The sequence below is a fragment of the Aspergillus ambiguus genome (assembly GCF_047715705.1).
Source record: "Aspergillus ambiguus strain CBS 117.58 unplaced genomic scaffold BDV59scaffold_16, whole genome shotgun sequence".
Taxonomy (NCBI): domain Eukaryota; kingdom Fungi; phylum Ascomycota; class Eurotiomycetes; order Eurotiales; family Aspergillaceae; genus Aspergillus; species Aspergillus ambiguus.
This window is the reverse complement of record NW_027395529.1, coordinates 468,115-490,658: the sequence shown is the minus strand read 5'-3', so window position 1 is coordinate 490,658 and position 22,544 is coordinate 468,115. Positions and strand designations below refer to the sequence as shown.

The following is a 22,544-nucleotide window of genomic DNA, read 5'->3' as shown; positions in this document are numbered from 1 at the left end:
AACAGGTCCGCCAGCCAGACGCCAATCAGCCTGCGGCACCCAAGAAGAACCATTACTATATTAGTTCAAAAAAATGCTAAGATCTCACCAAATTTTCTTAATTGTTGGCAACCAGAGATTCAGTAGTAATGAACTACCGTCTTCCAAGATCTAGCGTTGAAATGCTAAGTCTCTCAGGGTTCCATAGCCGGACTGCACGGAATGCTGGATGTCAATGAATCAGTCTTGTTTGTAATTACAGAGTATATCACCATGCGGGTCTGGGCAGAAATGCAAAAGCAGCGAATCAGCAGAAGTACATAAATAGGGCGTTTCTAGGCCATCCATAATATATCATGCTTAAAACCTTAATTATCAGTAGATATAATCAAAGAGCAAGCCCGGGCCCTATACTCCACATAATTGAGTATTGGCCTGGTTTTCCTGATACAAAGGTGTTACCATGCACTGTCCATTTCATCAATGCTGAATTGGAATAATTCTTCGGGCAGTAGGAACTGTGGTTTCAGCTGAATGCGGTTGTGGGCCTGTGGAGGGACCAAATTGGGGGTGCCAGCGAAGATGGCTGGATTAGCAATGATCAGTATGAGGATGCCCGCCGGATGGTCGGTGTGCTTAACGATTACCTCCTGGCAGTAGGTGAGGATGACCAGGAAGATATCGACTTGTTGCAGAAGGGGTGGCCGATCAGAGGTCATGAGGAGATTAATTGAGATTTGGGCGGTGATTAAACAAAGTCTGGCGTATGATCAGCACTCACTCATTCCTGCTGACTTCAATTCTAGCTTAGATGTGGCCTTTTATATACTCTAGATCCATATTGCCATGCAGAGTTGCGCGGGAAGTAGATCTGTCCCCTCGGGGGTACACAACATTAGGGAAGAATTGTAATTGGAGTGCAAGAGCGGCTGAATGGACGCATATATGACGCGACAGTTGGAGTATACACATACAGTAGCATGGTATTGAAACGACAACAGAGGAGTGTAGGATAAACTTCACTAATGCCACTATTCAAGCCTGTGTAATGTGACTCTAGGCTTATAATCAGTGCGTTATGTTTAAGTCTTCCAACATATTGAGACGGAAATCTGCTTTGGTGAATAATAAGTTCTCCTTCTGTTGGGGCTTTTACAGATTTACGGTCAGAGAAGAAATGTCTATGTATTTGCTGTGTCCGTTCTTGCTAAGTGGAACTACGATAACAACATCTGGTATTTGTTGGGTTATGTTGAAAACGACATCCTTACATGTTAATTTTAGATAAAACCAGCGTATTAGCGTATTGCTCTGGTTAGTTGACATCGCATGTTGGGAGAGATATATATATTTCTTTACCAATGTACTAAGAAACTATAGCATCAACACAATTTGTGCATATAGGGATTCCTTAAAGAATAACATGTATCCTACGATATATTGGCATTAATAATTATCGGTGAAGTTATTGAAGGGTTGATCGGAGTACCTGGTGTATGCGAACCGTGACTGAATCTTAAGCGCAGCACTTAACTGGGTAATATTATCAAATATTAAGACTTCCTTTATAAGAAGTCAGTGTGGCCGAGTGGTTAAGGCGACAGACTAGAAATCTGTTGGGTTCGCCCGCACAGGTTCGAATCCTGTCGCTGACGATATTTTTTCATTTATTCTATATTTTATCTTTTTTTAGTCCTCTCACACACCATGGATGTACTTGCTTGTCAAACATCCATCCATTTGTGTTCTAAGGATCTCATTTCGTCAGGATTTGGTGTTTTACTGACAGGCTTGTGTCCCATACTATGCTCTGTTTCAACGTCATCTTCACTGGCAATAGGTACCCCACAAGCGTTGCCTCAAGCAAGACTTTCTCTGATACAGTCTCTTGAACTTCCGAAGTATTCAACATGGTTTTTGCACTGCCATAGTCAATCTGTGCAGCATTTGACTTCGCCTGAAGCTCGTGAGCCAGGGTACGGACGTTGTTGAGAATGCCCTTGGGTATAACATCTCGGCATCTTTGACGAGAATCCGGGATTCAACGTTCACCGTGTAGCCTTGGATGCCTAGGGAGAGTGAGCGAGAGGATAAGAAGTCCATATTTTAGCGACCATCCAACAATTTGCGCTAGGCGCCGAATATCTTCTGTGGTAGTAAATCCAGTCGTTCAACCCCATGCCCTGAGGGTCGGGTCAATTTTATCGAGTTCAGTTGGCAATTCTTCAATCCTCTCCGTTCTTTCGTCATCCCATCCACGGATGACGAAGGCGGTTCTGAGAGTGGCTTGGTAAAAGGCCGGTGCTAAATATTGGTTATCGCCGCAACGAACCGAAAAATTGCGTTTATCCTCGCAGCGCTGGCACTTTCATCTGACCAAAGGTTTGAAAGTGGAACAGGAGACCTCAATTATATGCGTTCGATAGCATGACCATATATTTTCAATCAGGCTTTGAATTTGTACACTTGAAGCATCAAAGTAAGTTCTTCGAGGCCATAATCTTCCGATAAGGCCACGGCTTCTGCTTCCGCGCCACAGAGAAGAATAGCTCGCAATCGGCTATTATCTGTAAGACTTTTCGTGTATCTAGACAGGGTCCCAGTATGCGCCTCAGCATGAGGAATGACCTGGAAGCTCTCAGGAATCAGTTCGTACTTTTGACAATTGTATGTCCAGATCAACGAATTCGAGCTCGAAAATCCACTTTCTTTAAGGCCCCATGGCAAATAGGACCCATCTTCGTAGATATAACCTGGAGCATAGTCAGGGATGATTCCACGCGCCGCCTTTGCAGTGCGTACTGGACTTGCCAGGTCAGGCTTGGTGCAGTTGCCTTTTCTCAGAAGCCAATTTGAGACTTCTCTGAACCATAAACTCTTTCGCGCGATGTCCATGGAACTTACTCTCCCTCACGCCACAATAGCACTTCTTCAAGACCAAGTTGTTTCTAATCGCGTACTGAAAAGCTATATGATTTTCTTCTTTTGACATCCGCCGATGTACCAGGGGCCTGGATAGCGATTCTTGTTTCTTGCATCGTATCCGCTGCTCTGCCCGGAACCTGGGCCACTCCTGAATGTCCGGATCAGGAGAGGTTCCCAAGAGCTTAGAAAATGTGCCCCGGATAGTTGGTGAGAGCGCTCTCTCCCTTGTAGTAGTGGAGAAGTTACGTTAATGCCGACATTCGCGTATTATTCTTCCGGACATGGCCCAAAATACTCCTCCAGTATGGAAGAGGAAAGGGTTTGAAAGGCACGGGCAAAATTCATCTTTAAGATATTCTCAAAGGCTTCTCGTGTTGACTCGTCGGTACATTCGCGAAAGCAGATACTCCATGATCGGACAAAGCTTGCTTGCCAATGTCCTGCATGGGATTTCTTGCAGATAATGTAGTAGTGGAGCGTGCCAATTTCATCTTTCCGAACAGCTCGACAGTGTTGCGGGATTCGCTGCCCAAGGTCGAACCACTCGCCAACATAGCCGCGCCAGTAATACCGATCACCGTTATCTATCACGTAGTCACATATACGTGTTATGGTCTATTCAGAAAGATAGCAATTGATCCCGGCACCTTGACAAGTGCATCTGGCTATCGGAGAAAAGAAGAAGAAAGAGAAATACTCATGGCCTAAAGCCCTTATATAGAGGCCTGAATGACTCATCTTGAATAATAGCAAGTTCCAGAGGCAACCTCTGTCGATAAAATTCGAAGGGAAGTTCCATCATGGAAAGAACCATCACAATACCCACCTTTGTGTCGGGGCTAGGGATCTGTCTCTTGGGATTGCGAGAGCCGGATTCTATTGAGCCTATGGTTTGTTAGATTAACGAGTGAGGTTTCATACAAGAAAATATTGGCCACGCCTACATACCGACTGTAACGAATTTACCCTCTAGGGAGATTATCCGTTGGTCAATAGTATTGAAAGCCAACTGAGTAAAGGCATTTGGCCCGTCCAACGCATCAATAACAGCTCTGTAGGAGATATTTTGAATGAGTGGATCAGCGCCTGGGCTGTTGACTTTGTTGACTAGAGTGATGGTCGTTGAAAGTATATTGGGTATATTGACTGCGTGGCGAATCTGAAGTCCAAAGTGTCACCAGCGTCTATAAATAATACAGAGTTCAAAAAGTCTTACTTAGCATTCTGATGACAGCTTTAAGCGCGGTAACGAGGGTAGTTTGGGCGAGGGAAAGCCATGTAAGATAGACAAGATGGATGAGTATGTTACGATATATTCAGAAAGATAACGATTGATTTCGGCACCTTGACAAGAACATTTAGCTGTGGGAGAAGAAAAGAAGAAGAAAGAGAGATTCCCCATGGCCTAAAGCCCTTATATAGAGGCTTAAATGACTCATCTTGAATAATGGCAAGTTTCAGAGGCAACTTCCGTCGATAAACGCCAACCGGAAATTCCACTATGGAAGGAGCCATCACAGAGTACAGGACAAAATGTATAGGAAGGAGTGTGTGTGTGGGGGAAACTACAAGAAGACTTAGTGACCAAGTCTGGCAAAGATAAAACCCCGGGTGCCATTCTCTTTTTTTTGGCATCCACTGGGGTATCAGAATCTGTCTCATACGAGTATGTGTGTGGAGCGAGAGCGTTCCTCCCCAGCAGCTGTCAATTGGCCTAGTGTATCCATTCATAAACAATCAAGTGAATCAAAATCCTACATATGGTAAGTTGTAGCATGAATGATTTAGGCCTATATCGTCGGTGGCACAGTTTGGTTTTAACCTTGCCTATCATTTAAGTGTAGAGCATGAAGCATTAAGAGCAGCAAGCCATAATTAAGGACACTAAGCGGATGGGGAGAGAGGAAGTGGCTTCTCTGGTCAGGAACTCTTTTTGCAAGTAGCCAAGGTGCTATGTGTGCTGTGTACAAACGGGTAGATGAGACATCCAGTCAGAAAGTGATGGAATCATGGACAGGGTGCCAATGTCGCCAGTTGATGTTGGAGCATGTTAGCCTCCAGCAGAAATCAACCAAACATGCCTCTGAACGGAAAGTTTTGTTTCTTTGTAGATCGACGGAATGCGTAAGGGAAAAGAGGGTAGAAATGGAGAAGTTAATGAATTGACCTGACACTCTGGCTGGGCTGCTGACCGAAACGATGGCGGTATTGAAATGACTGGCGAATTGCCTAGACGAAGCGGTGGGTTATAGGCAGTTGTGTTGCTGGTAAGTGGCACTGTTTGATCGGACTATGTATAAAGTAACTCCTCGTCAGACCTTGTCAAGGCCTAACGCCAATACCGTAACAACTTTGGACGATTGGAGGGTACGCAATAGGGTTTATATTGCAGAAGGATTTCTATCCCGGAGATTGCGACGAAGAACTTGGTACAAGCCTAGTTTTCCTAATTTAAAAAATCAGGTACTGTCTGTCCATTTCGGCGTAGAGTTTGGCAGCATATGAAGGATGGGGAGGAAAAAAAAAATGTCGACAGCTGCAGGATTCGAACCTGCGCGGGCGAACCCAAGAGATATCGACGTCGGGATTTATTCGAGTCTCTCGCCTTAACCACTCGGCCAAACTGCCATTGAATGTGGAAATTTGGGTGTGTAAATGAATGCCATACTCCAGAGCTGCTGACGGAGGTTGAAAATCTGCCAAATCCGCTATACTTTGCTTTCTATCACATCTATTTCTCCGACTATTCGTTCATCTTGCCTAATTCGCCTCAGTTGCGTTACTTCCTATCGATCACAACCTCCGCCTATCCGCTCTACAGAGACTCCCATATTACCACTTCATCAGTTCCACCATTTTTGACTAAACATCCGACTCTGTAGACGGAGAACGCATCGAGGTGGGCGGTAGCAGAAGCAGAATAAGTGAAGAAAGCTATAGATATACTGTTTTGCCAATAGGCCAAAAAGCCTCAGTCCAGTGACTAGGAGGCCTTGTATCCACGTAAGCGCTCTTGGGTGCTACCTAGGTACATCTTCTTCCAATTCATAATACTGTACAGTTGTAAATATAATACATAAATCACCGTAATTCCACCCCCAGCAAACTGACCAGTTTCTCCCGAACCTGGTCATGTAACTCATTTGCCTCTTCATTCGTTAACGTCCGCTCCAGACTGCGATAGTTGATCCGGTAGCACATGCTCTTCCGGCTCGTCTTCGGGTGCGTAAACTCGTCGATGAGCTGGACATCCTCGACCAGGTCACCGGCCACGCCGCGAACAATCTCCATAATGTCGTTCTCATGGACCGGGAGCGCCCCACCTGCAGCGCTGCCGCCACTGACCGCCGCCGACGGCAGCCAGAACGCGACGTCTTTGTAACAGGCTGGGTGCTTGGAGAAGGGCTCGAAGCGGGTGATCCGCCCGGCCTCGAACTGCGACAGGAAGCGCTCGTCACGCGACCAGAACAGCCGAATGTCGGGGATATTGAACAGCAGCATGGCGATGCGTTCCAGGCCAATCCCAAACGCCCACCCGATGCGGTTCGGCACATCCGAGTTGATCAGAAGCTCCTGCTTGATCACCCCGCAGCCCAGCACCTCCAGCCAGTCGCCCTGCCAGAACACCTCCAGCTCCCACGACGGACTGGTGAACGGGAAGTACGCCTCCACCCACCGCACCTTGAGCGGTTCCGGCTGCGCCTCGGTGGTCTCGCCGTTGGCGGCGGCAGCGGCGGCGGCGGCCGCCTTGCTGCCCTCTGTGAATATCTTAATCACCATGCGTTCAAGAGACCGCTTGAGATGCGCGGCGACGGCCTCGGCCTCCTCCTCGCTGTGGTGCGCGCTCTGCAGCGGGTTGCGCAACGGGTGCGTGGTGGGGTTAGGATCCTCGACGGGGACGTCGTGGGCGGGAATGTGACTAACGTCGTGCTGGATACGGGCGGCGGTCTGCTGAGCGTGCGCGAGCGGGTTCTGGTCCGGGCGTTTCCACAGCATGGCGCCCTCCATCTGGTGGAAGACGGGGTAGTGGCTGCGGTCGATGGCGTCGCGGCGGTAGACGTCGGCGACGACGGTGTAGCCAACTTCCTCCGGGCGGACGGCCTCATTGCGGTTGATCTGTTGGAAGTACGCCTGCTGGTGGGCGCTGGTATGCGTGCGCAGCACGGTCTTGTCGTTGATGTAGTAGGTGTCGGTGCGGCTGCGGCCCGGGTGGTCGGGGGGGAAGCCCAGCACGTCGAAGTTGTTTGCGGTTGAGACGACCGGGTTGCGCTCGGTGTAGTTTCCATACACGGGTGCCGGGAATGTGCTTTCGATCAGCTTGCGGGTGATCGCGAGCGGGTGGTTCTCTTCGAGGTAGAGTCGGCGCCCGATGTGCGATAGGATCGTGTCCGGGGTGTTGGTCCATTCGTCGGTGCGGTAGGACTGGCCTTCGATGGTCATGGAGGAATTCTTCTGGGGAAGAGGGGTGCCTGGTTTTGTCTTGTTGGCATTGTCGTCTTGTACACTCCGGACGGCGGTTGAGCTCCAGTCCCGACGGAGGAGGGTGAGTGGAGCGGGAGGGTGCGAGAAGGGTATGCGGAGGCTTCTGCGGGTGGTTATGACGGACCACCTGGAGCTGCTGGAGCGCAGAGCTCGCCCGGTGGCGAGAAGACGCATGGTCGTGGGGGTGGAAGGCAATTGGAGAGGGAAGAAGCTGGAGGGAGTTGGAGTTGAAGTCGCATGAAAACATCTCGGCTCGGGGAAATGTGCCGCCGAGCATACTACATCTAGATTATACCCAACTATGGAGGTATTACTATCATGATTATATAGATTTATAGATATGTATAATGTAATTGTCAGCTAGAAGTACAGGTATATATATCCTGTCAGACTTCATGTGCAGTGCCATATCCCGCTTATGTCATCTATATAAGCAGACTGGTTCGCGTCCTCAATTCTTCCTCCAACATCCATCAAGGTTCATAATATGGAGACCAATAAGGCAGCCATCATAAAGCAAGCCCACGCCCCAGTTGTTGTGGAATCGGTTGAGACCTGGGTCCCAGGTCCAGGACAAGTGTTGGTACGGAACGAAGCCATCAGCTTCAACCCCATCGAGTCCAAGATACAAAAGTAAGACCCAATCTTCAGGCTTTCCTGCTTGACCAATGTGATACTGCATTATCATATCCAATCAACCCAGATGGGACATGTTAAATGACACTTATCCGGCTATTTCCGGCTTTACTTTCGCCGGCGTTGTGCTCCAAGTTGGACCAGAAGTGACATCCGTACAGCCAGGCGACCGAGTCGCGGTTGCACGCTGGGGATGGACCGGAGGCGATAAAAAGTTCGGCGCCTTTCAGAAGTTTTCTCTGGCACTGGAGCAGAACCTGGTCAGACTTGAGCCACATGTTTCGTTCCAGAACGCTGCTGGAGTAATTGCCAACCTGTCAACTGTGGTGGCCGCGCTGTCGATCTGTATGGGTCTGGACTTTCCGCCAGTAACGGGGAAAGCAAAGAATAACGGTCGGCGAGTTTTCGTCTACGGCGGATCATCATCGGTTGGTGCGCTTGCCGTGCAGTATGCTTCGGATGCCGGTTACGAAGTGGTGACTACGTCCTCGCCGCAGAATTGGGAAATGGTTCAGGCCCGTGGCCCATCCGTAATCATTGACCATACTCAGACAGAAGACAAGCTTCTCACTGATATCCATGCTCATGAACCTTACGCCGGGATCTTCGACGCTATCGGTTCCCCGGAGGTGACGCGGCTCATGGGACAACTGCTTGCGGAGAATGGGGGGCTGTTCTTTTCCACGAGCCCTACCCCTGTAGACGGTCAGCTACCAAAAAATGTGGAGAAACGGTGGTTTGGTTACTCTGAAGTATTGGTGTCCGATCCGCAGAATGAAAAAGCCAGGAAGTGGTATCTTGGAGAATACTTGCCTGTTGGATTGAGCAGTGGGAGTATATACTCCAATCCTGCTTTGCAACTTTCGGGAGGGCTCGGAACGGTACAAGAGACTTTGGACTTATTATTTGACGGAAAGGTCAGTGGGAAGAAAGTATTTATCAACCCCCAGGTGTAGGCCCCGGTTAAATATCGAATACTATTCCCTACCTACTATCTTGAACGTCACCCAGAGCTCAGCAGAAAACAGGCGATGACTGCTAGGTTCAGTGATTATTCTAATCGAGAAGTTCAAATTCTGGATACTCTAGGCAAGCTACGCATATGTTCTGCCCATTGCTTATCAACACTCACTCGTTCATGATGAGGAACCCGCTCCCAATTTTTTTGGAACCGTGAAGTCCGCGTTTCCCAAGAGCCTAATTTAGCATCTATAAAAGAAGCACTGGCTTCAGCGCTCTCAGGCACAAGCTCCAGCGGAACCATATGGCCACATGGGAGAGAAACCCCTTCCACAAGACCACGAGTAATACCGCCACTGCCCCCGACACCCGTTCCAGTTATTTCCAACTTTCTGCGACGACTAGCCGGGGATTCGATATCTGAATTCGCCCCGAATATATAGAGAACGGCAGGTCTCATATCCGGCAAACGGCGTAATATTAGTGAGGGCTCAGGACGATAGAAGGGTGAACCATCGTGGTCATCTGGGTGTATTTCATCCTCGGGAACACCACGCGGAAGCCCGGATCGCTGGTCAATATAGGATGGGCGCACATACGAGAACACCTCTTGTGCTTTTGTTGTGGTTAACGTGACGGCAGGTGGCCCAGTTCCATCTGGCAAGGGGAAATCGCGGAGCCCGTACTGAATCCATTTGTCGAACACACGGGGATTCCATGTTCCATAGAGTGGACTTTTTTTAAATTTCTCTGCAGCATGCCTGCGTGAAGGCCACCAATCACGTCGACAAGTGGACATCTGTGCGTATTTGAGACACGGGTTTCCGCGGTCAATCACTGGGTCTAGCAGGATAAGACCTTGGAAAAGGGACGGGTGCATTAGAGAGAGGTATACCCTAGACATGTTACTTTGAAGCTATCATGGGATTCAGATGCACTTACAATTGTAATCCACCAGCACTGTGCCCGATCCCGACGAGTGGGGGCAAGAATTGTTCTTGAAATTGGTTTATCATGGACAGAAGATCCCGTCCGTGGTCAAACCAGCCAGCTGGGAAAGGTTTAGTTAGGATTGCAGGATAACACCCTAAGTCTATTTTCACTTACGATCATCCCCAAGGATCGACTCATTTAGGATACCACTCTGTCCCTGATGGGCTATGTCTGCGATCCAAATTGATCGAATACGTCTATTGCGCTTTCGTAGGGCTTCATAAATATCATCCCAAAGAGGTTCATATAATTCCTAAAATACGTTCAGTTGCGATTCAGGAAAGATACCGTAGCAGAGAGGGATCGAACTTTCGGTAGTGCAATTCCATGAGCACCAATTATAGTGACATCACCATGTTTCGGATAGGGGTTGTCAATTGGAATATACTGCTTTACTGCAAGCCTGAGCTCATTTTCATGACCAGCCTTGACGGCGCCCGGACGCTCTCGAATGCTCTGACATCGAGTTGTATGCTCAATGACTCGAAAATGGGATATTTTCTCCTTGAATTGTGTTTGTGTGCTCTGCATGGCGATAATCTTAGTGTGGATTTAGTAGAGAAATATATCTGCACGGAGATGCCGTCTCATATGAGGAGGTACATAGCCAAGGTTTATCCTTATCGATGTGCATTTCCGACGTGGGTGTATAAATAGCCTCTATACCGTCGACGGTTCCATGGAAGGGACTTCAACTAGATTCGTTGACAACGCCACAAAACAAGGCGAAAACTGTATCAGGCATGTTTTAAGATGGATTACTTATAACGATGGACATCTTGTTTACCTACATAACTAACGCAATTGTCGTCATGACTTGACTCATAACCTGGTGAGAGTGAAGAGATTCAGGTGGAGAACCTCTTTATACGCATTGCACATATGAGGATATGATGGTCATATGCGTATCATTAAAAAAGACAATAAGCCTTTGAATTAGCCAGCAACTGGTATGCAGTAGAATATAGCTTTAGGATAATTTGATCAAACTTCAAATCAGAACCCAACGAAAGCGGCAATCTATATGTATCTGAGATAGATTCAATACTTGAATGTTATACAGCAGGCCTTCCAAGTTTTCGGTAAAATGGCCATGCCTCGGTGACCAACGCCGGTGCCATTTATGACGTAGCTCCTGTCATCGAAGAGCTTCCGGTGACAGACCGTTCATTTTTTCAGCCATTGGAGAGGACGTGTGAGCCGCCTCCCATAGCGATGTCTACCAAGAGCCAGCGCCGCGCACAATATGCTCTTTAACATCTGCGTGGGACTTATCTACGGAGCTGGCGAGGCAGAGATCTGGAAGGGTGCTAAGTCTGAGAAGCCGAACATTTCATCATGTACGATAGCAGGCGCCAGGTATTGTAGGGATCGGTGCTCAGGTCATCAAAATATCTACTACACAGAACGTTGATTCCTCAATTTAATGGATATATAGGGCAGCCTAGAAGTTACAATATGAAGCCGTGCATCTCTATTCTATGCCAAATTCTTGCTGGATACAAGCAATGACATCTTGATTAATACGCTTCACGAGATGTGCTATGGCGTACAGCCAATGAAAATGCAAAGTGTACAATATGTAATATGTAATATGTTATTTAATCTCAGCTAACTCTATGGCCGTTATGAATACTTAGTCTCTGTAACATACGGACATGATTCAAAAAACACGACATACCTAGCCTGAACCAACTCTATTGAGATAAAACTTGTACTTCGATATACTTCATTCATTGTCATCCTCGAAGACGAATTCGAGAACCGACATCACACTTCCCTCCGGCTTGGAAACTGCGCGGAATTTCAAACGAGTATCAGTATTTGAAACCAACTTGACCCAATCAGCCAAAGGTCGTTCACGCGCATTGAACGTAGTCAACATCTCAAGGTCCATTATCCTGAGCAATCAGCGAGGGCATTCTTGGGGTAGAAGATAGTTTACGAACCTGGCAATTCTCTCCTCGCTCCTAGGGACACTATTGGCTTCGGGAAGGACACCATCATTAATAACAAGACGTGAGCCATTCCTCATTGACGGGATCAGACACTTCACTATCTTGGTTGCAACAGGATCGGGATGGTCGTGTAAAATAAATCGCAGAAGATATACATCAGCTGATAGCGGCTGCGTGGTGAAGAAGTCATGTTCCTGAAAGGAAACACGGTTCTTTAACCGTTCGGGAAGATTCCTTTTACCTTGCTCAACAACCGTTGCCAAATCCTGGACCACGAACTTTGCATTCGGGCACTTCTCCGCAATGGCGATGGCGGCGTGACCCGTAGAGCCTCCAACCTATAGCGCATCAGACAGGATAACAGGGGAAAAAAATAACCCTTGAGGGCAGGGTAATGGATAGAGTAGCAGACATACATCCACAACCGTTGTATTCCCTACGTTTTCCCACCGATATCCATTCACCAGATGATGTATGCCATACCCTTCAGTGGATGTCATCTCCACCATGGTATTTGCAAAGCGTCTCTCACGATCCGGAAACTCAGCTAGATGAGCAAACATAGGCTTCTCAGTACTGAACGCGACATTATAAGCGGACTCATTCGCTTTCTGGCTCGCACCGAACCTCTCCTGCGCTTCGACGACCTTGGCCGACGCAGGGTATGTTTCCTCAGTTGTATAACCAACCCAGTCGTTCAACGCCTTGGATCGAACCAAAAGCGCTGAACACGCAGAATGGGCTACCATCCCGGGTTCCGGTTCGCAGAAGAGTCGGTTTGTCATTGCATGTCGCAACATGCGTTTCGTGCGATCCTCGTCAACGCCGGTTGCCGCTGAAATCTCTGCATACGTCACGGCATGATCAAGAGGGACAGCGGAGGCAATATTGAAGTGGTATATCCAGCGGAGACTGGACATATCGTGGTACTGGTGGCTGTCAATACCGGGTAGTCGATTGGCATGGTAATGAGCCAGGCACCCTAGTGGCTAACCAACGAAGATGTTCTGCGGGACCAACCATCAGGTCGACAATGGATTGAGCCGCATCTAGAAGTTGTTGTCATGCATGCAGCACCTCAGATGGCGCAGGAGGGAATGTTGGTGGGGCATCGACATTGAAGGAGGGCTGCGGATGGCCGTTGGATACAAGAAAGTCAATAACGGTTGTAGTGGCGCTGAGGACTTGCGCTGCTAGATTAGGGAGAGTGTTACTCATTGTTGATCGTTTCGGCCAAAGTTTGCGAATGTGTGAGGGTTGTGAGATGGGAGATGCAGAAAGGAGGGGCTCAAAAGTAATCTTTGAGTGGGGGAGTATCATGATAGACCCGGATGTAGATCATGAGCAGTTATCATCTTTTTCTACCCCGACTGTTATCACGCATGTCTCTATTATGGATTGTCAAAAGAATTATAGTATGAACTTCAGGGGAATTTGCATATATAAATCCCTATAAACTAAAGCAAATTCGATGGAAAACCTGTATAATTGCAGGCCCATCACTTAGCTCGGATCAAATACCGTCAATTGCGACCAGTAAGGGTGGAAGTTGGCAGCCAGGTTGTCTTTGCTAGACACAGAAGCTCCATCGGATACAAGCATGTTTTCCGAGCCGATGGTAATCAAGTTTTGGATTGTGACGTTGGAGTTACTCTCCATATATATGAGATTCTTTTGGCAGTTCATGCTATCGACTATACACAGTAAAAGAAATTTGTTAGCCAAGAATTCCACCGTATGTCTGTGAGTTGAGATAAAACGGATAAGTCAAGAGGCAGAGGAAGTAAGGTCTTACCGCAAGTTTGACTGTATTTTTGAAACCATGAGTACAGCCCAGCACCCGCAATGAAGATGTTCTCTGAGTCCCGGATGATTAAGGCCCACGCAGCGTCACATCCAGCAACTGAACTGTCGCTGCAATCAATCACTAAGTCTGATGGCAGATCACCCAGAGCATCGGGGAATGGCCTAGGGGGCAACGGCACTGGTTGATAGTAGGGTGTTTCTGTTTGGATCATGCCAGCAAAGACATCTTTCGCCTTGTAGAAATTGTACTGATAATAGACGCTATGCTCTGAGGCCGTGGCATATAGCCACGTTGGAAACTGGCTCTCAACCAGAAATCCTCGTGCATTGTATACCGACAGTTGGGTCATGGTGTTATTGTTGTCGGACAGATCGAGGTCATCCAGATCATGATCAGCCACCCAGAGCCACATATTTTCAACGTAGGCGGAACCAGACTCTGTCAGATGCATCATCAATGAACCAACCTTGCAGGGATTACCGTTTCCGGAGGTTGAAGAGGCTGGGCAGTTAGCCGACATCAGGTCGGAGCCTGTCGCGCCACCTAGGCGTGCATGACAATCCCACATGCCTGCACTGCCGTGGCTATCCGCACGCAGGTTCCACTCCACGAGGATAAGACCAGGTGTGGCGCTAAGGGTAGTAAAAATGAGATCTTGCATTTCGACGCTGCCCGTGTCCCCGGTGTTGCCGACCCTGAGCATGGGGCGAGGGTTTCTAGGGTTCCCAAAGTTGGAGCCGGACGCAACTATCTGCGCCCAGGCCTCACCAACGAGCTTGACACCGGGTGGGATAGTTACTGTGTCGGTGAGGATGTACGCCCCGGAGTCCACATAGATAACGGTATTCCCGTCTGCATGGGAGTTGATGGCGTTTTGGAACGCTTCCGTATCGTCGGTGACGCCGTCGCCTGTGGCATAGTCCTTCATGTGCACAAAGCTCGAAGGTGGCATGTTTTCATATTGGGGCTTAGCTCGCTCGAAGAACATCTGTTTGGGCAGACCGCTCAATGAGTTGCTGCCAGACACCAAAGTTGACCTTCGCGGAGTGCTATACTTGAATCCTACGGCGTTTCCTTGCTTGACTCCGTCGAAGTATAGAGGGCCCAGAACCCACGAGTCCACAGAGCCCACGTTGCCAGCAAGGTAGGACTTTCCGTTGGTATCAATGACTCCGTTGGTTACTCCGGTAAAAGCAACATTGTCAAGAGTGATTCCAGTGGTTCCGGTGGCCGTGCTGGTGGAGCTGGGCATTATCTGCATGGCTGTGGCGACATTGCTGAACACCGAGTCAAGGACGTAGACGGAGCCGATCGCGCTGTCGCCCGAGGTTGCTACCAGCTGGAATCCGTAGTCGGCATTGTTAATGCTGATAGACTTCCAGGTCCAGCCCCAGTCCCAGCTAATGTAGACCGCGGTCTTGCAGTTAGTAAAGGTGATGCGCTGGGCTGTGAACTGCTGGTCACCCCCCCAGATACCAAAGGCGCCACCCGTAAAGGTCAGATCTGCCATGTGTCCACCGGACCCGTTCTCAGTGAATATTCCCTGTTGTGTCGTGCCGCTTGCCGTGCTGGCAACGATATCAACAAACTGGAGGGAGGTAGCCTGTGCGACCTGATAGTGGATAGCGGCTACGTAGGCACCTTGGTCAGTAGCCGTGATGTCGATCTTGAAATTTCGGATTTGCCGGTAGAAGCTGGCCTAAACATAAGAGTTTTGTCAAAAGAGGCGTCATTTAGAGAAAGGATGCATTACCCACCGTGTTAATATACCATTCTAGAGCACCACCATCTGCACCATTACCTCCGTTAGGAACATAATAGTCGGTTGAAAGAACTCCCAATCCGACGAATGTTGATGCGGCAAGAATCGTAGGCTTGTTTAAAGGATCACCAACAAGTTGTGTGCCAAATATAACTTGGATTGATGATGACACCAAGTAAGTACCGGGAGGAAAGTAAACGATTGCATTCTTAGTGGATGACCCGTAGCAATTTTCACGGCAGCGGTTACCATCGTCAATTGCGCGTTGAATAGCGGCAGTGTCATCGGTTAGTCCGTCACCAACTGCGCCGTAGTCCATGACGTTGCGGAAAACCTTGGTTATGATCCTATCAGTATGAGAGCTCCCCTGATACAGAGGTTGTCTGGCATACCTGGTATGATGCGTCTGGTCCTAGCGGCATTGTGCCCTTGCGTCCAATGCTGGCCATCCATGATGAGCTACTGGCGCGAGCTTTCAATTTGGGAGTGCTGGGGCCTCTGGATATCCTGTTTACAGCTTCAAGCTCAGCGAGGAGTGCAGCAGCGGACTTGATATCTGCCGTGATATTGACAAGAGCTGGCGCCGGCGCATTGTAGCCGGGAACAGTTCCGTTGAGTAGGAATTCGAGCTCACTGGGCTTGAGAGTGGTCCCATCTCTCTTGGTGACGGCCGTTCTAGGATTCGATGCATAACTGTTACGGATTGGGTGCATGACGCGGGCTTTGTTGCGTATGCGCATCTCCTGGATGGCCTGATCAACCAGAGCCCGGGCCTTGTCGACATCTGACTGAGTTGCATTGCGAAGAAGAGGTGAAAGGGAAGCGCCTTCATCCTTTAGTGCAGTCAATAATGGAGCCGGGGAGGCTAAGGCTGCTGGAATAGTCTTGTCTGGTGCTGCATTGCGTCGATAATTATGATAGAGTGGGATATGAGATCCAAAGGCCACACAAAGTAAGATGGCCCAAAGATGCACGAAGGCGGATGTACGGTGAAGGTACATTGAATTTTACCAGAATGTTGGATACAAAATAAAGGAGAGGCGAGGCTTGGAAGGAAACGCAGAATAAAAACCGCTGACTAGGGTACTTATATATGCCAATTGTGCTAGTCCACCCCAAGGTCATCTGCACGTGGAGCCTCTATCCTCCTGATCATGCATACTTCGCCTGCACTAGGCAAGGGACATATGGCAGATGAGGCGTCTATTACAGGGCAATTGAGAGTCCTTTTATGCCGAGGCCAGCCTGAAAATGACAAAACACCGCACTAGTAGGTGCAACGGTGCCAATTTAGTGCATTCCGAGTATATTAGACTACTCCCAGGTAAACACGACGTTACACTGAACGAGGGCATATTCACGGCAATTCTGCCCGTGACGGAAGTGACGAGGGTCAAACTTAGCTGGATGAGGAGTAGGCTGACTATCGTAAGGGGACGAACATATTCAAGATGTTTGCACTCCAAAGTGGATAAAATGGTTGTACGTGGAAGTGGGTAAGTATCTGGGATTTTCTCCCAACCTGCCATAGATTACAAATGGGTGGATAATATACGTAGAGTCTCTTGAATTCTTGGAAGGCAATCCGCAATGGCAGGCTGGGACAGTGCACAGAGATCTTGCAATTCTTAGACTCGACCCCTTTATTTCGCTCTAAATGCAGGGGGAGGCCGCCACCCCCTCAGGTGGCGCCAGTTTTCCGATAGTCATCCGTACTTCCATATATGCATTGGGTACACCTGGAAGTGGCTTCATTTATTGATCTTAAAGCAATCAATCCACTGTATATTATACTAAGAGTTTTGTGGCTCTAGCAGAGAGAGATAAGCTCTCATAAGTTAGTTTATAGAGATTTCAATACAATTCAACTTCTTAGGGAGTAAGATAATAAAAATCTTAGCTATGCTCATATACACAGTGAATAAATACTGAAATATTGTAGCTTTCCGATGAGGCAACTCGTGGCATGTCTATATTCTGCCAGCAGTTGTCTTAAAAGAGAATCTGTGAATAAATCCCGGACCTCTGTCAATTTATGTATCAAGCAACAATTCAGAGAAAAACCTTGCGAATTCTAGAGTGCTGTTGAAGACTTATGGGCTATAGAAAAACGCGGTTTGTTTGAGGATGAACAGAGTGCCATTCTCAAAAAGACAAATGGACTATATCTACTAGTTGCCCAAGTCCGAATTCCCGTCTACTAGCTCCATACCACGTCGGATATCTTCCAAGTTCTCACTGGAGATAGGGTAAGTGTGCTCCATGGAAGGGAAATCTCTTCCCTTGACCTCTCGCATGTACTCTTCCAGCCCTCTAACAGAATGACCCCAGATATCAGCATATTGTTTCACGAACTTCGGCAAATGTCGGCTCGGCGGAAAGTTACCGAGCAGATCCTGCTGAACTAATATTTGACCGGAGCATTTGTTTCCAGAGCCTACGCCTATTGTTGGGATCTGGAGTCTCTTAGTGACAATTTCTGCCACTTCACTTGGCACAGCCTCAATAACAGTCATGATAGCGCCACTATTTTGCACTGCAAGGGCGTCATGCAAGAGCTTTGTGGCAGCATGGATCGATTTTCCTTGTACCCGAAAGCCGCCGAGGGAGTTTTGGCGTTGGGGTGTTAAACCAATATGTGCCACCACAGGGATGCCAGCCTGGGTGATGTGTTTGATAGTCGATGCCATTTCTTCGCCTCCCTCCAGTTTTACAGCCTTTGCACGGCCCTCCTTGACTATCCGAATAGCTGCGCCTAGAGCCTCTTCTGGTGAGCGCTCATAGGATCCCATTGGAAGGTCACCGATCTATTCAACCCGGTGAAAGGTTAGCCGGTGTTCCAACAGCAATATGGCACATGGTTCACTAACCGTGAAAGCGTTCTTGACGGCTCGAGACACACTGCGACAGTGAATTATCATCTCGTCTAACGTAAGTTCAGTAGTGTCCTCTGATCCTAAAGCGACCATTGCCAAGCTATCTCCAATCAAAATGATCTCGGCTCCAGCAGCATCGGCGAGAAGTCCGCTTGAAAAGTCGTATGCGGTTAATGCAGTAAGCGGCTCTCCTTTATTATATAGCCTGCGAATTGTCTGAACAGTTACGGCCTTTCGGGAGGGAGTGTCATCCTTGCGAAAGGACATCTGCGTACTATTGCGCACAGAGACTATTTGAGGGGCATAGCTATTAGTGACTCTGGTGCATGGTAGAGTCCGAGAAGAGGATAGGAGTGATATGAATTGCCTCTGTCGAAAGCAAGATCTTAAGGCGGTCATGTTGTAATTCAGAGTCCGTGACTGGGTGATTTCGTGATCAGCTAACTGAGGATGATGTAGAAGCCAAAACCAAGACAAAATGAAAGGTTTGTATCATTCTCTAATTGACGTGAGGCTATGGAGACTAGCCCAGCCTTTATAGTTGTACGAGGAGACCATATTCCACTGTTTATGCACATTTCTCCAGCGATAATTTTGATACTCATAGCTATACATTCTGAATAATCGTCCTTTTGGTCTTGCGCATTACCAGTCTACAGAGTTCATGCAGGTGTCCCAGAATAGAATACGCCGATCCATATCTCCCCAAACAAAGTATGTAAAAGAGCTGCTCCACAACTGCAAACGCAAACCAGTATCTTGGGCCTTTCGTTCCAAAAATTTGCCCCTTACACAAGTACCACCAAATATACCCTGTGTAGTAGATACGCACCATTAAAGGATAACTTGGTTCATGGGAAGATATATCTATCTATTTTAAAACCACGATGGATCATGAGATCTTTATCTCGATTAATGGGTAGAATAATTATGGTTATCCTGGTGATCGTCAATACAGACTATGCAGATGAATTTCTTCCTTATTGCATCATTTTCATCTGTCGCTCGCCAAAATAAGCCTCCGAAAATTCAGTATGATATGTGAAAATATACCGAACAGGAAGGTAACTTGCAACAGGAGTATTGAAATATAGTGCTTGACACCGATAGGAATGTGTTGTTGTCATGCGGACGCAATATCCATCATCTTGCGACTTGTCGCAAGCGCGACCTACACGACAATCGTGTTTAATTATGGTTATGATAGTCGGGATGGCCCTAGTAGCATTTTCTTCTCGATGGCGGTAACTCACCGCTTCCAGATATTTAGAAGCATAGGGGGGTAACATACTTCGTTGGGACCAGCTAGTTGATGCCATACTAGTATCAACCAGTGCCGCCCCCCAGACCATTTCCCAACGATCTCGGTGATATTAATAGCCAACTGATTAGTTGTCCATCGTCGAGTAGGCCCTAGGAGCCTCCTTCTGATACAGCTATTGGATTTATTATCGTACTTAGGTACCGGCTTGAACATCCTTGACGCTTTGAGCCAGCAATTATTGGCTTCTTTCAGCTTCCTACCAAGTTTTCCGCATTCCTGCCAAAATGTCTCACATAGTACGGCATACCCAGTTGCCGCAAACTAGGCTTTTCACACGGCCAGGTAGTTCAGCAACGTTCACAAGGCGTCTTTTGTCAACATGGATACAGGACAGCGATGTATCACAAAATGGCGGGAAACGCCGCTTAACAGGACGTATTCATGTGTTAGGCATGGGAAACGTCGGAACATTTGTGGCCCACTCCCTAGCCAGTCAGCCATCTCCCCCTCCAATTACTCTCCTCCTACACAGGCTGGAGCTATACAAAGCCTGGAGGGCGAATAACTGCCTGAGTGTCAATAAAAATGGTCTCGATGATAGCAAGACGGGGTTCGATATCAGTGTTCTGCATGATAAAACATGGTATACCATTCCACACAGCAGGATGGATGATGCCGAGAAGCGCAGAATAGAGGATATCAGTCACGGAGTGTATGATGAAGATGTCAAAACGTCAGAAAATCACTTAATGGAAGACAAGGAACCAATCGAGTGCCTTATCGTTACTGTCAAGGCCCCTATGACGACGAGAGCGCTTAGGTCCATCTGCCATCGCTTGACGCCCGATTCTACTGTGCTGTTTCTCCAGAATGGCCTAGGAGTTGTCGAAGAGGTCAATCAGAAAGTTTTTCCCGATCCACGACACCGTCCACACTACATATGCGGTATATTTTCCCATGGCTTAACACATAAGGCAGCATTCCAAGTCTATTATCACGGCGTCGGGGCGACCATTCTGGGGTTGCCTACTAATAAAACCCGTGATATACGCGATAAGGACATGGATATAGGCCCAAGCACAGACTATCTCCTACGTATCCTGACCTCTCCCTCACCGCTTATGGCAGTCTCTAAGACGCCGGCTTCATTTCAACTCCATCAATTGGACAAGCTCGCCGTGAACTCCGTAATCAATCCACTAACTACCGTTATGAACTGCAAGAACGGGGAGCTTATCCACAACTATAATAGTACGCGCATTATGTGGCAGTTACTCAAAGAGATCTCGAGCGTGTTTTGCGCTTTACCTGAGCTGCAAGATATTCTGGATGTGCGAAATCGATTTCCGCCAGAACGATTACGATGGCTGATCACGCGAGTCGCCTCCAAAACCGCGGACAATACTAGTTCCATGTTGCAGGATGTACAGGCAGGAAAGTCAACGGAAATCGAGTATCTGAATGGCTATATTGTTCGCAGAGGTGACGAGCTGGGTATTGAATGCGTGGCGAACTCTATACTGAAACACCTCGTACTTGGCCAAGATCCAGGGCACGGAGCGGGGAGAATCCAGGGAGGTTCCCAAATAATTCAACATTAGAGCTCTTCAACGAGGTACAGCTTCAATGGCTAGCATGCAGATACGCTAAAATTGCATCCTTTAACAACGAGCATAGCCTCTCTTTACTCTTCGTTTCTGGTGCATAAGACGCCTCATCCTTCCGTAGGCAGGTTGTTGTGTCCTTTGACTGCTAAATGCTCGTTCGAATGCAAACTAGCTATCCCGAAACTGCCGTTTGATGATTGGTGATGTCGAATCATCCTAAATCACCACATAGCTCAAGTATTAAGTTGAATTATCTCGCATCACCCAGGATGACGTGATATTTTGATCGGAAGAATTCCGATAATATGCCCCAACGAATCTTACGCTAGAAGAACGTGGAGTTATTACCTGACTGCTACTTCATAGCCTTTTTGCTATATCTAAATTTGCGGCGCGGACCGCGTGGGGGAAGAAGCACGGACAGCCCCACTCCTATGTGTCGATCCATAATGCGCCTCCTACGTTAGTTTTCTCGGTTGCAAACCTGTTTACTTTAACTCCTGGTCTGGGAAGGAGATTGCTGATTGCAGGCTCGAGTATATTGAGCACGCTAGTTATTGCTCGTCTTCCAAAAGTGTTACTGACCGCCACTGATGAGTGAGAAAAGTATGGCGATTTCGATAGATGAAAGATGGGCGCGAGACCAGGGTTGTAACGCACCCACAGGGATTTTGAACTCTGGATACCTCCGCATACGACCAGTAAAGAGGTAAAGGGTCAAAAATATTGGCTCCCTTTGAGTATACTCCAAGGTAACTAAGTGTCGGTCATTTGGGCTATAACCCAGCTCAAGGGCAAACAGAGCTTCCTCATATTCTATTGGAACTTAATTTTTTTTTAGAGCTAAGGTTAAAACGGCGCGGAAAGCCTCCAAGGGAAAGGTGTTCTAGGGAGAAGAATATTATTGTTGTGGAGGGGTTGAGGTTGAGAGAATTTCTGCTTTTTATATCTTCGGTTTAGGGCATTGTTTTCTCGGCCACTAGCTTGTAGTTGGGAACCCCAGAAGTCCGCCAGGGGATCAAGCTTCCTTTCTACTCTCCAGTCATACCATAAATTCTAGCTGCCGTAGTTGCAGTGATCCGTACGGGATTCGGAAGTAGTAGTCCTTCCGGTCCTGAGTTGCTCCGTACTTGACCCAAGAGACAAGTAAAACCCATGTTCAAAAACCAAGCGTTATTCAAACCTATCATCCATCGCTACTATGTACGCAAAGAGTACTCCGTCATTGCCGACTGTGAAAAGGGCACACGGAGTCGGTGGGCTTGCTAGATTTTCGGGGTACGACCCTTGCTTGT

At 47.9% G+C, this 22,544-nt stretch overlaps 7 protein-coding genes and 2 non-coding genes across 9 annotated transcripts; 3 read left to right on the top strand and 6 right to left on the bottom strand.

The window, feature by feature from the left end:
- Positions 1-1,553: 1,553 nt before the first annotated feature.
- Positions 1,554-1,634, top strand: BDV59DRAFT_t93. The gene has a single exon. It is a non-coding gene; the product is annotated as a tRNA-Ser (tRNA).
- A 3,800-nt stretch (positions 1,635-5,434) lies between these two features.
- On the bottom strand, positions 5,435-5,532 carry BDV59DRAFT_t91. The gene has a single exon. It is a non-coding gene; the product is annotated as a tRNA-Ser (tRNA).
- A 306-nt stretch (positions 5,533-5,838) lies between these two features.
- Positions 5,839-7,583, bottom strand: BDV59DRAFT_178607 (phenylalanine--tRNA ligase). The gene has a single exon (XM_073689802.1). It carries the CDS (start codon positions 7,558-7,560, stop codon positions 5,986-5,988), a length of 1,575 nt encoding a protein of 524 aa, XP_073547950.1. The 5' UTR covers positions 7,561-7,583; the 3' UTR covers positions 5,839-5,985.
- Positions 7,584-7,873: 290 nt separating this feature from the next.
- On the top strand, positions 7,874-8,980 carry BDV59DRAFT_207968 (zinc-binding alcohol dehydrogenase family protein; the record flags this gene model as incomplete). Its single annotated transcript, XM_073695114.1, has 2 exons — positions 7,874-8,019; positions 8,090-8,980. 2 exons carry the CDS (start codon positions 7,874-7,876, stop codon positions 8,976-8,978), a joined length of 1,035 nt encoding a protein of 344 aa, XP_073547949.1.
- Positions 8,981-11,581: 2,601 nt separating this feature from the next.
- BDV59DRAFT_33104 (S-adenosyl-L-methionine-dependent methyltransferase) lies at positions 11,582-13,067 on the bottom strand. Its single transcript, XM_073696215.1, has 4 exons — positions 12,915-13,067; positions 12,350-12,862; positions 11,925-12,271; positions 11,582-11,876 (listed from the first exon to the last, which is right to left on the bottom strand). Exons 1-4 carry the CDS (start codon positions 12,954-12,956, stop codon positions 11,705-11,707), a joined length of 1,074 nt encoding a protein of 357 aa, XP_073547948.1. The 5' UTR covers positions 12,957-13,067; the 3' UTR covers positions 11,582-11,704.
- Positions 12,863-13,344, bottom strand: BDV59DRAFT_33086 (uncharacterized protein). Its single transcript, XM_073696214.1, has 2 exons — positions 12,938-13,344; positions 12,863-12,885 (listed from the first exon to the last, which is right to left on the bottom strand). The coding sequence occupies exon 1, from the start codon at positions 13,251-13,253 to the stop codon at positions 12,996-12,998; it is 258 nt and encodes an 85-aa protein (XP_073547947.1). The 5' UTR covers positions 13,254-13,344; the 3' UTR covers positions 12,863-12,885; positions 12,938-12,995.
- On the bottom strand, positions 13,345-16,617 carry BDV59DRAFT_33085 (glycoside hydrolase family 55 protein). Its single transcript, XM_073696213.1, has 4 exons — positions 15,895-16,617; positions 15,498-15,836; positions 13,729-15,439; positions 13,345-13,627 (listed from the first exon to the last, which is right to left on the bottom strand). Exons 1-4 carry the CDS (start codon positions 16,501-16,503, stop codon positions 13,437-13,439), a joined length of 2,850 nt encoding a protein of 949 aa, XP_073547946.1. The 5' UTR covers positions 16,504-16,617; the 3' UTR covers positions 13,345-13,436.
- Positions 16,618-17,673: 1,056 nt separating this feature from the next.
- Positions 17,674-18,645, bottom strand: BDV59DRAFT_193344 (3-methyl-2-oxobutanoate hydroxymethyltransferase; the record flags this gene model as incomplete). The annotated part of the gene is made up of 2 exons (XM_073692206.1): positions 17,674-18,309; positions 18,373-18,645. 2 exons carry the CDS (start codon positions 18,643-18,645, stop codon positions 17,674-17,676), a joined length of 909 nt encoding a protein of 302 aa, XP_073547945.1.
- A 1,797-nt stretch (positions 18,646-20,442) lies between these two features.
- On the top strand, positions 20,443-22,209 carry BDV59DRAFT_207964 (ketopantoate reductase family protein; the record flags this gene model as incomplete). The annotated part of the gene is made up of 2 exons (XM_073695113.1): positions 20,443-21,174; positions 22,117-22,209. 2 exons carry the CDS (start codon positions 20,443-20,445, stop codon positions 22,207-22,209), a joined length of 825 nt encoding a protein of 274 aa, XP_073547944.1.
- Positions 22,210-22,544: the final 335 nt, after the last annotated feature.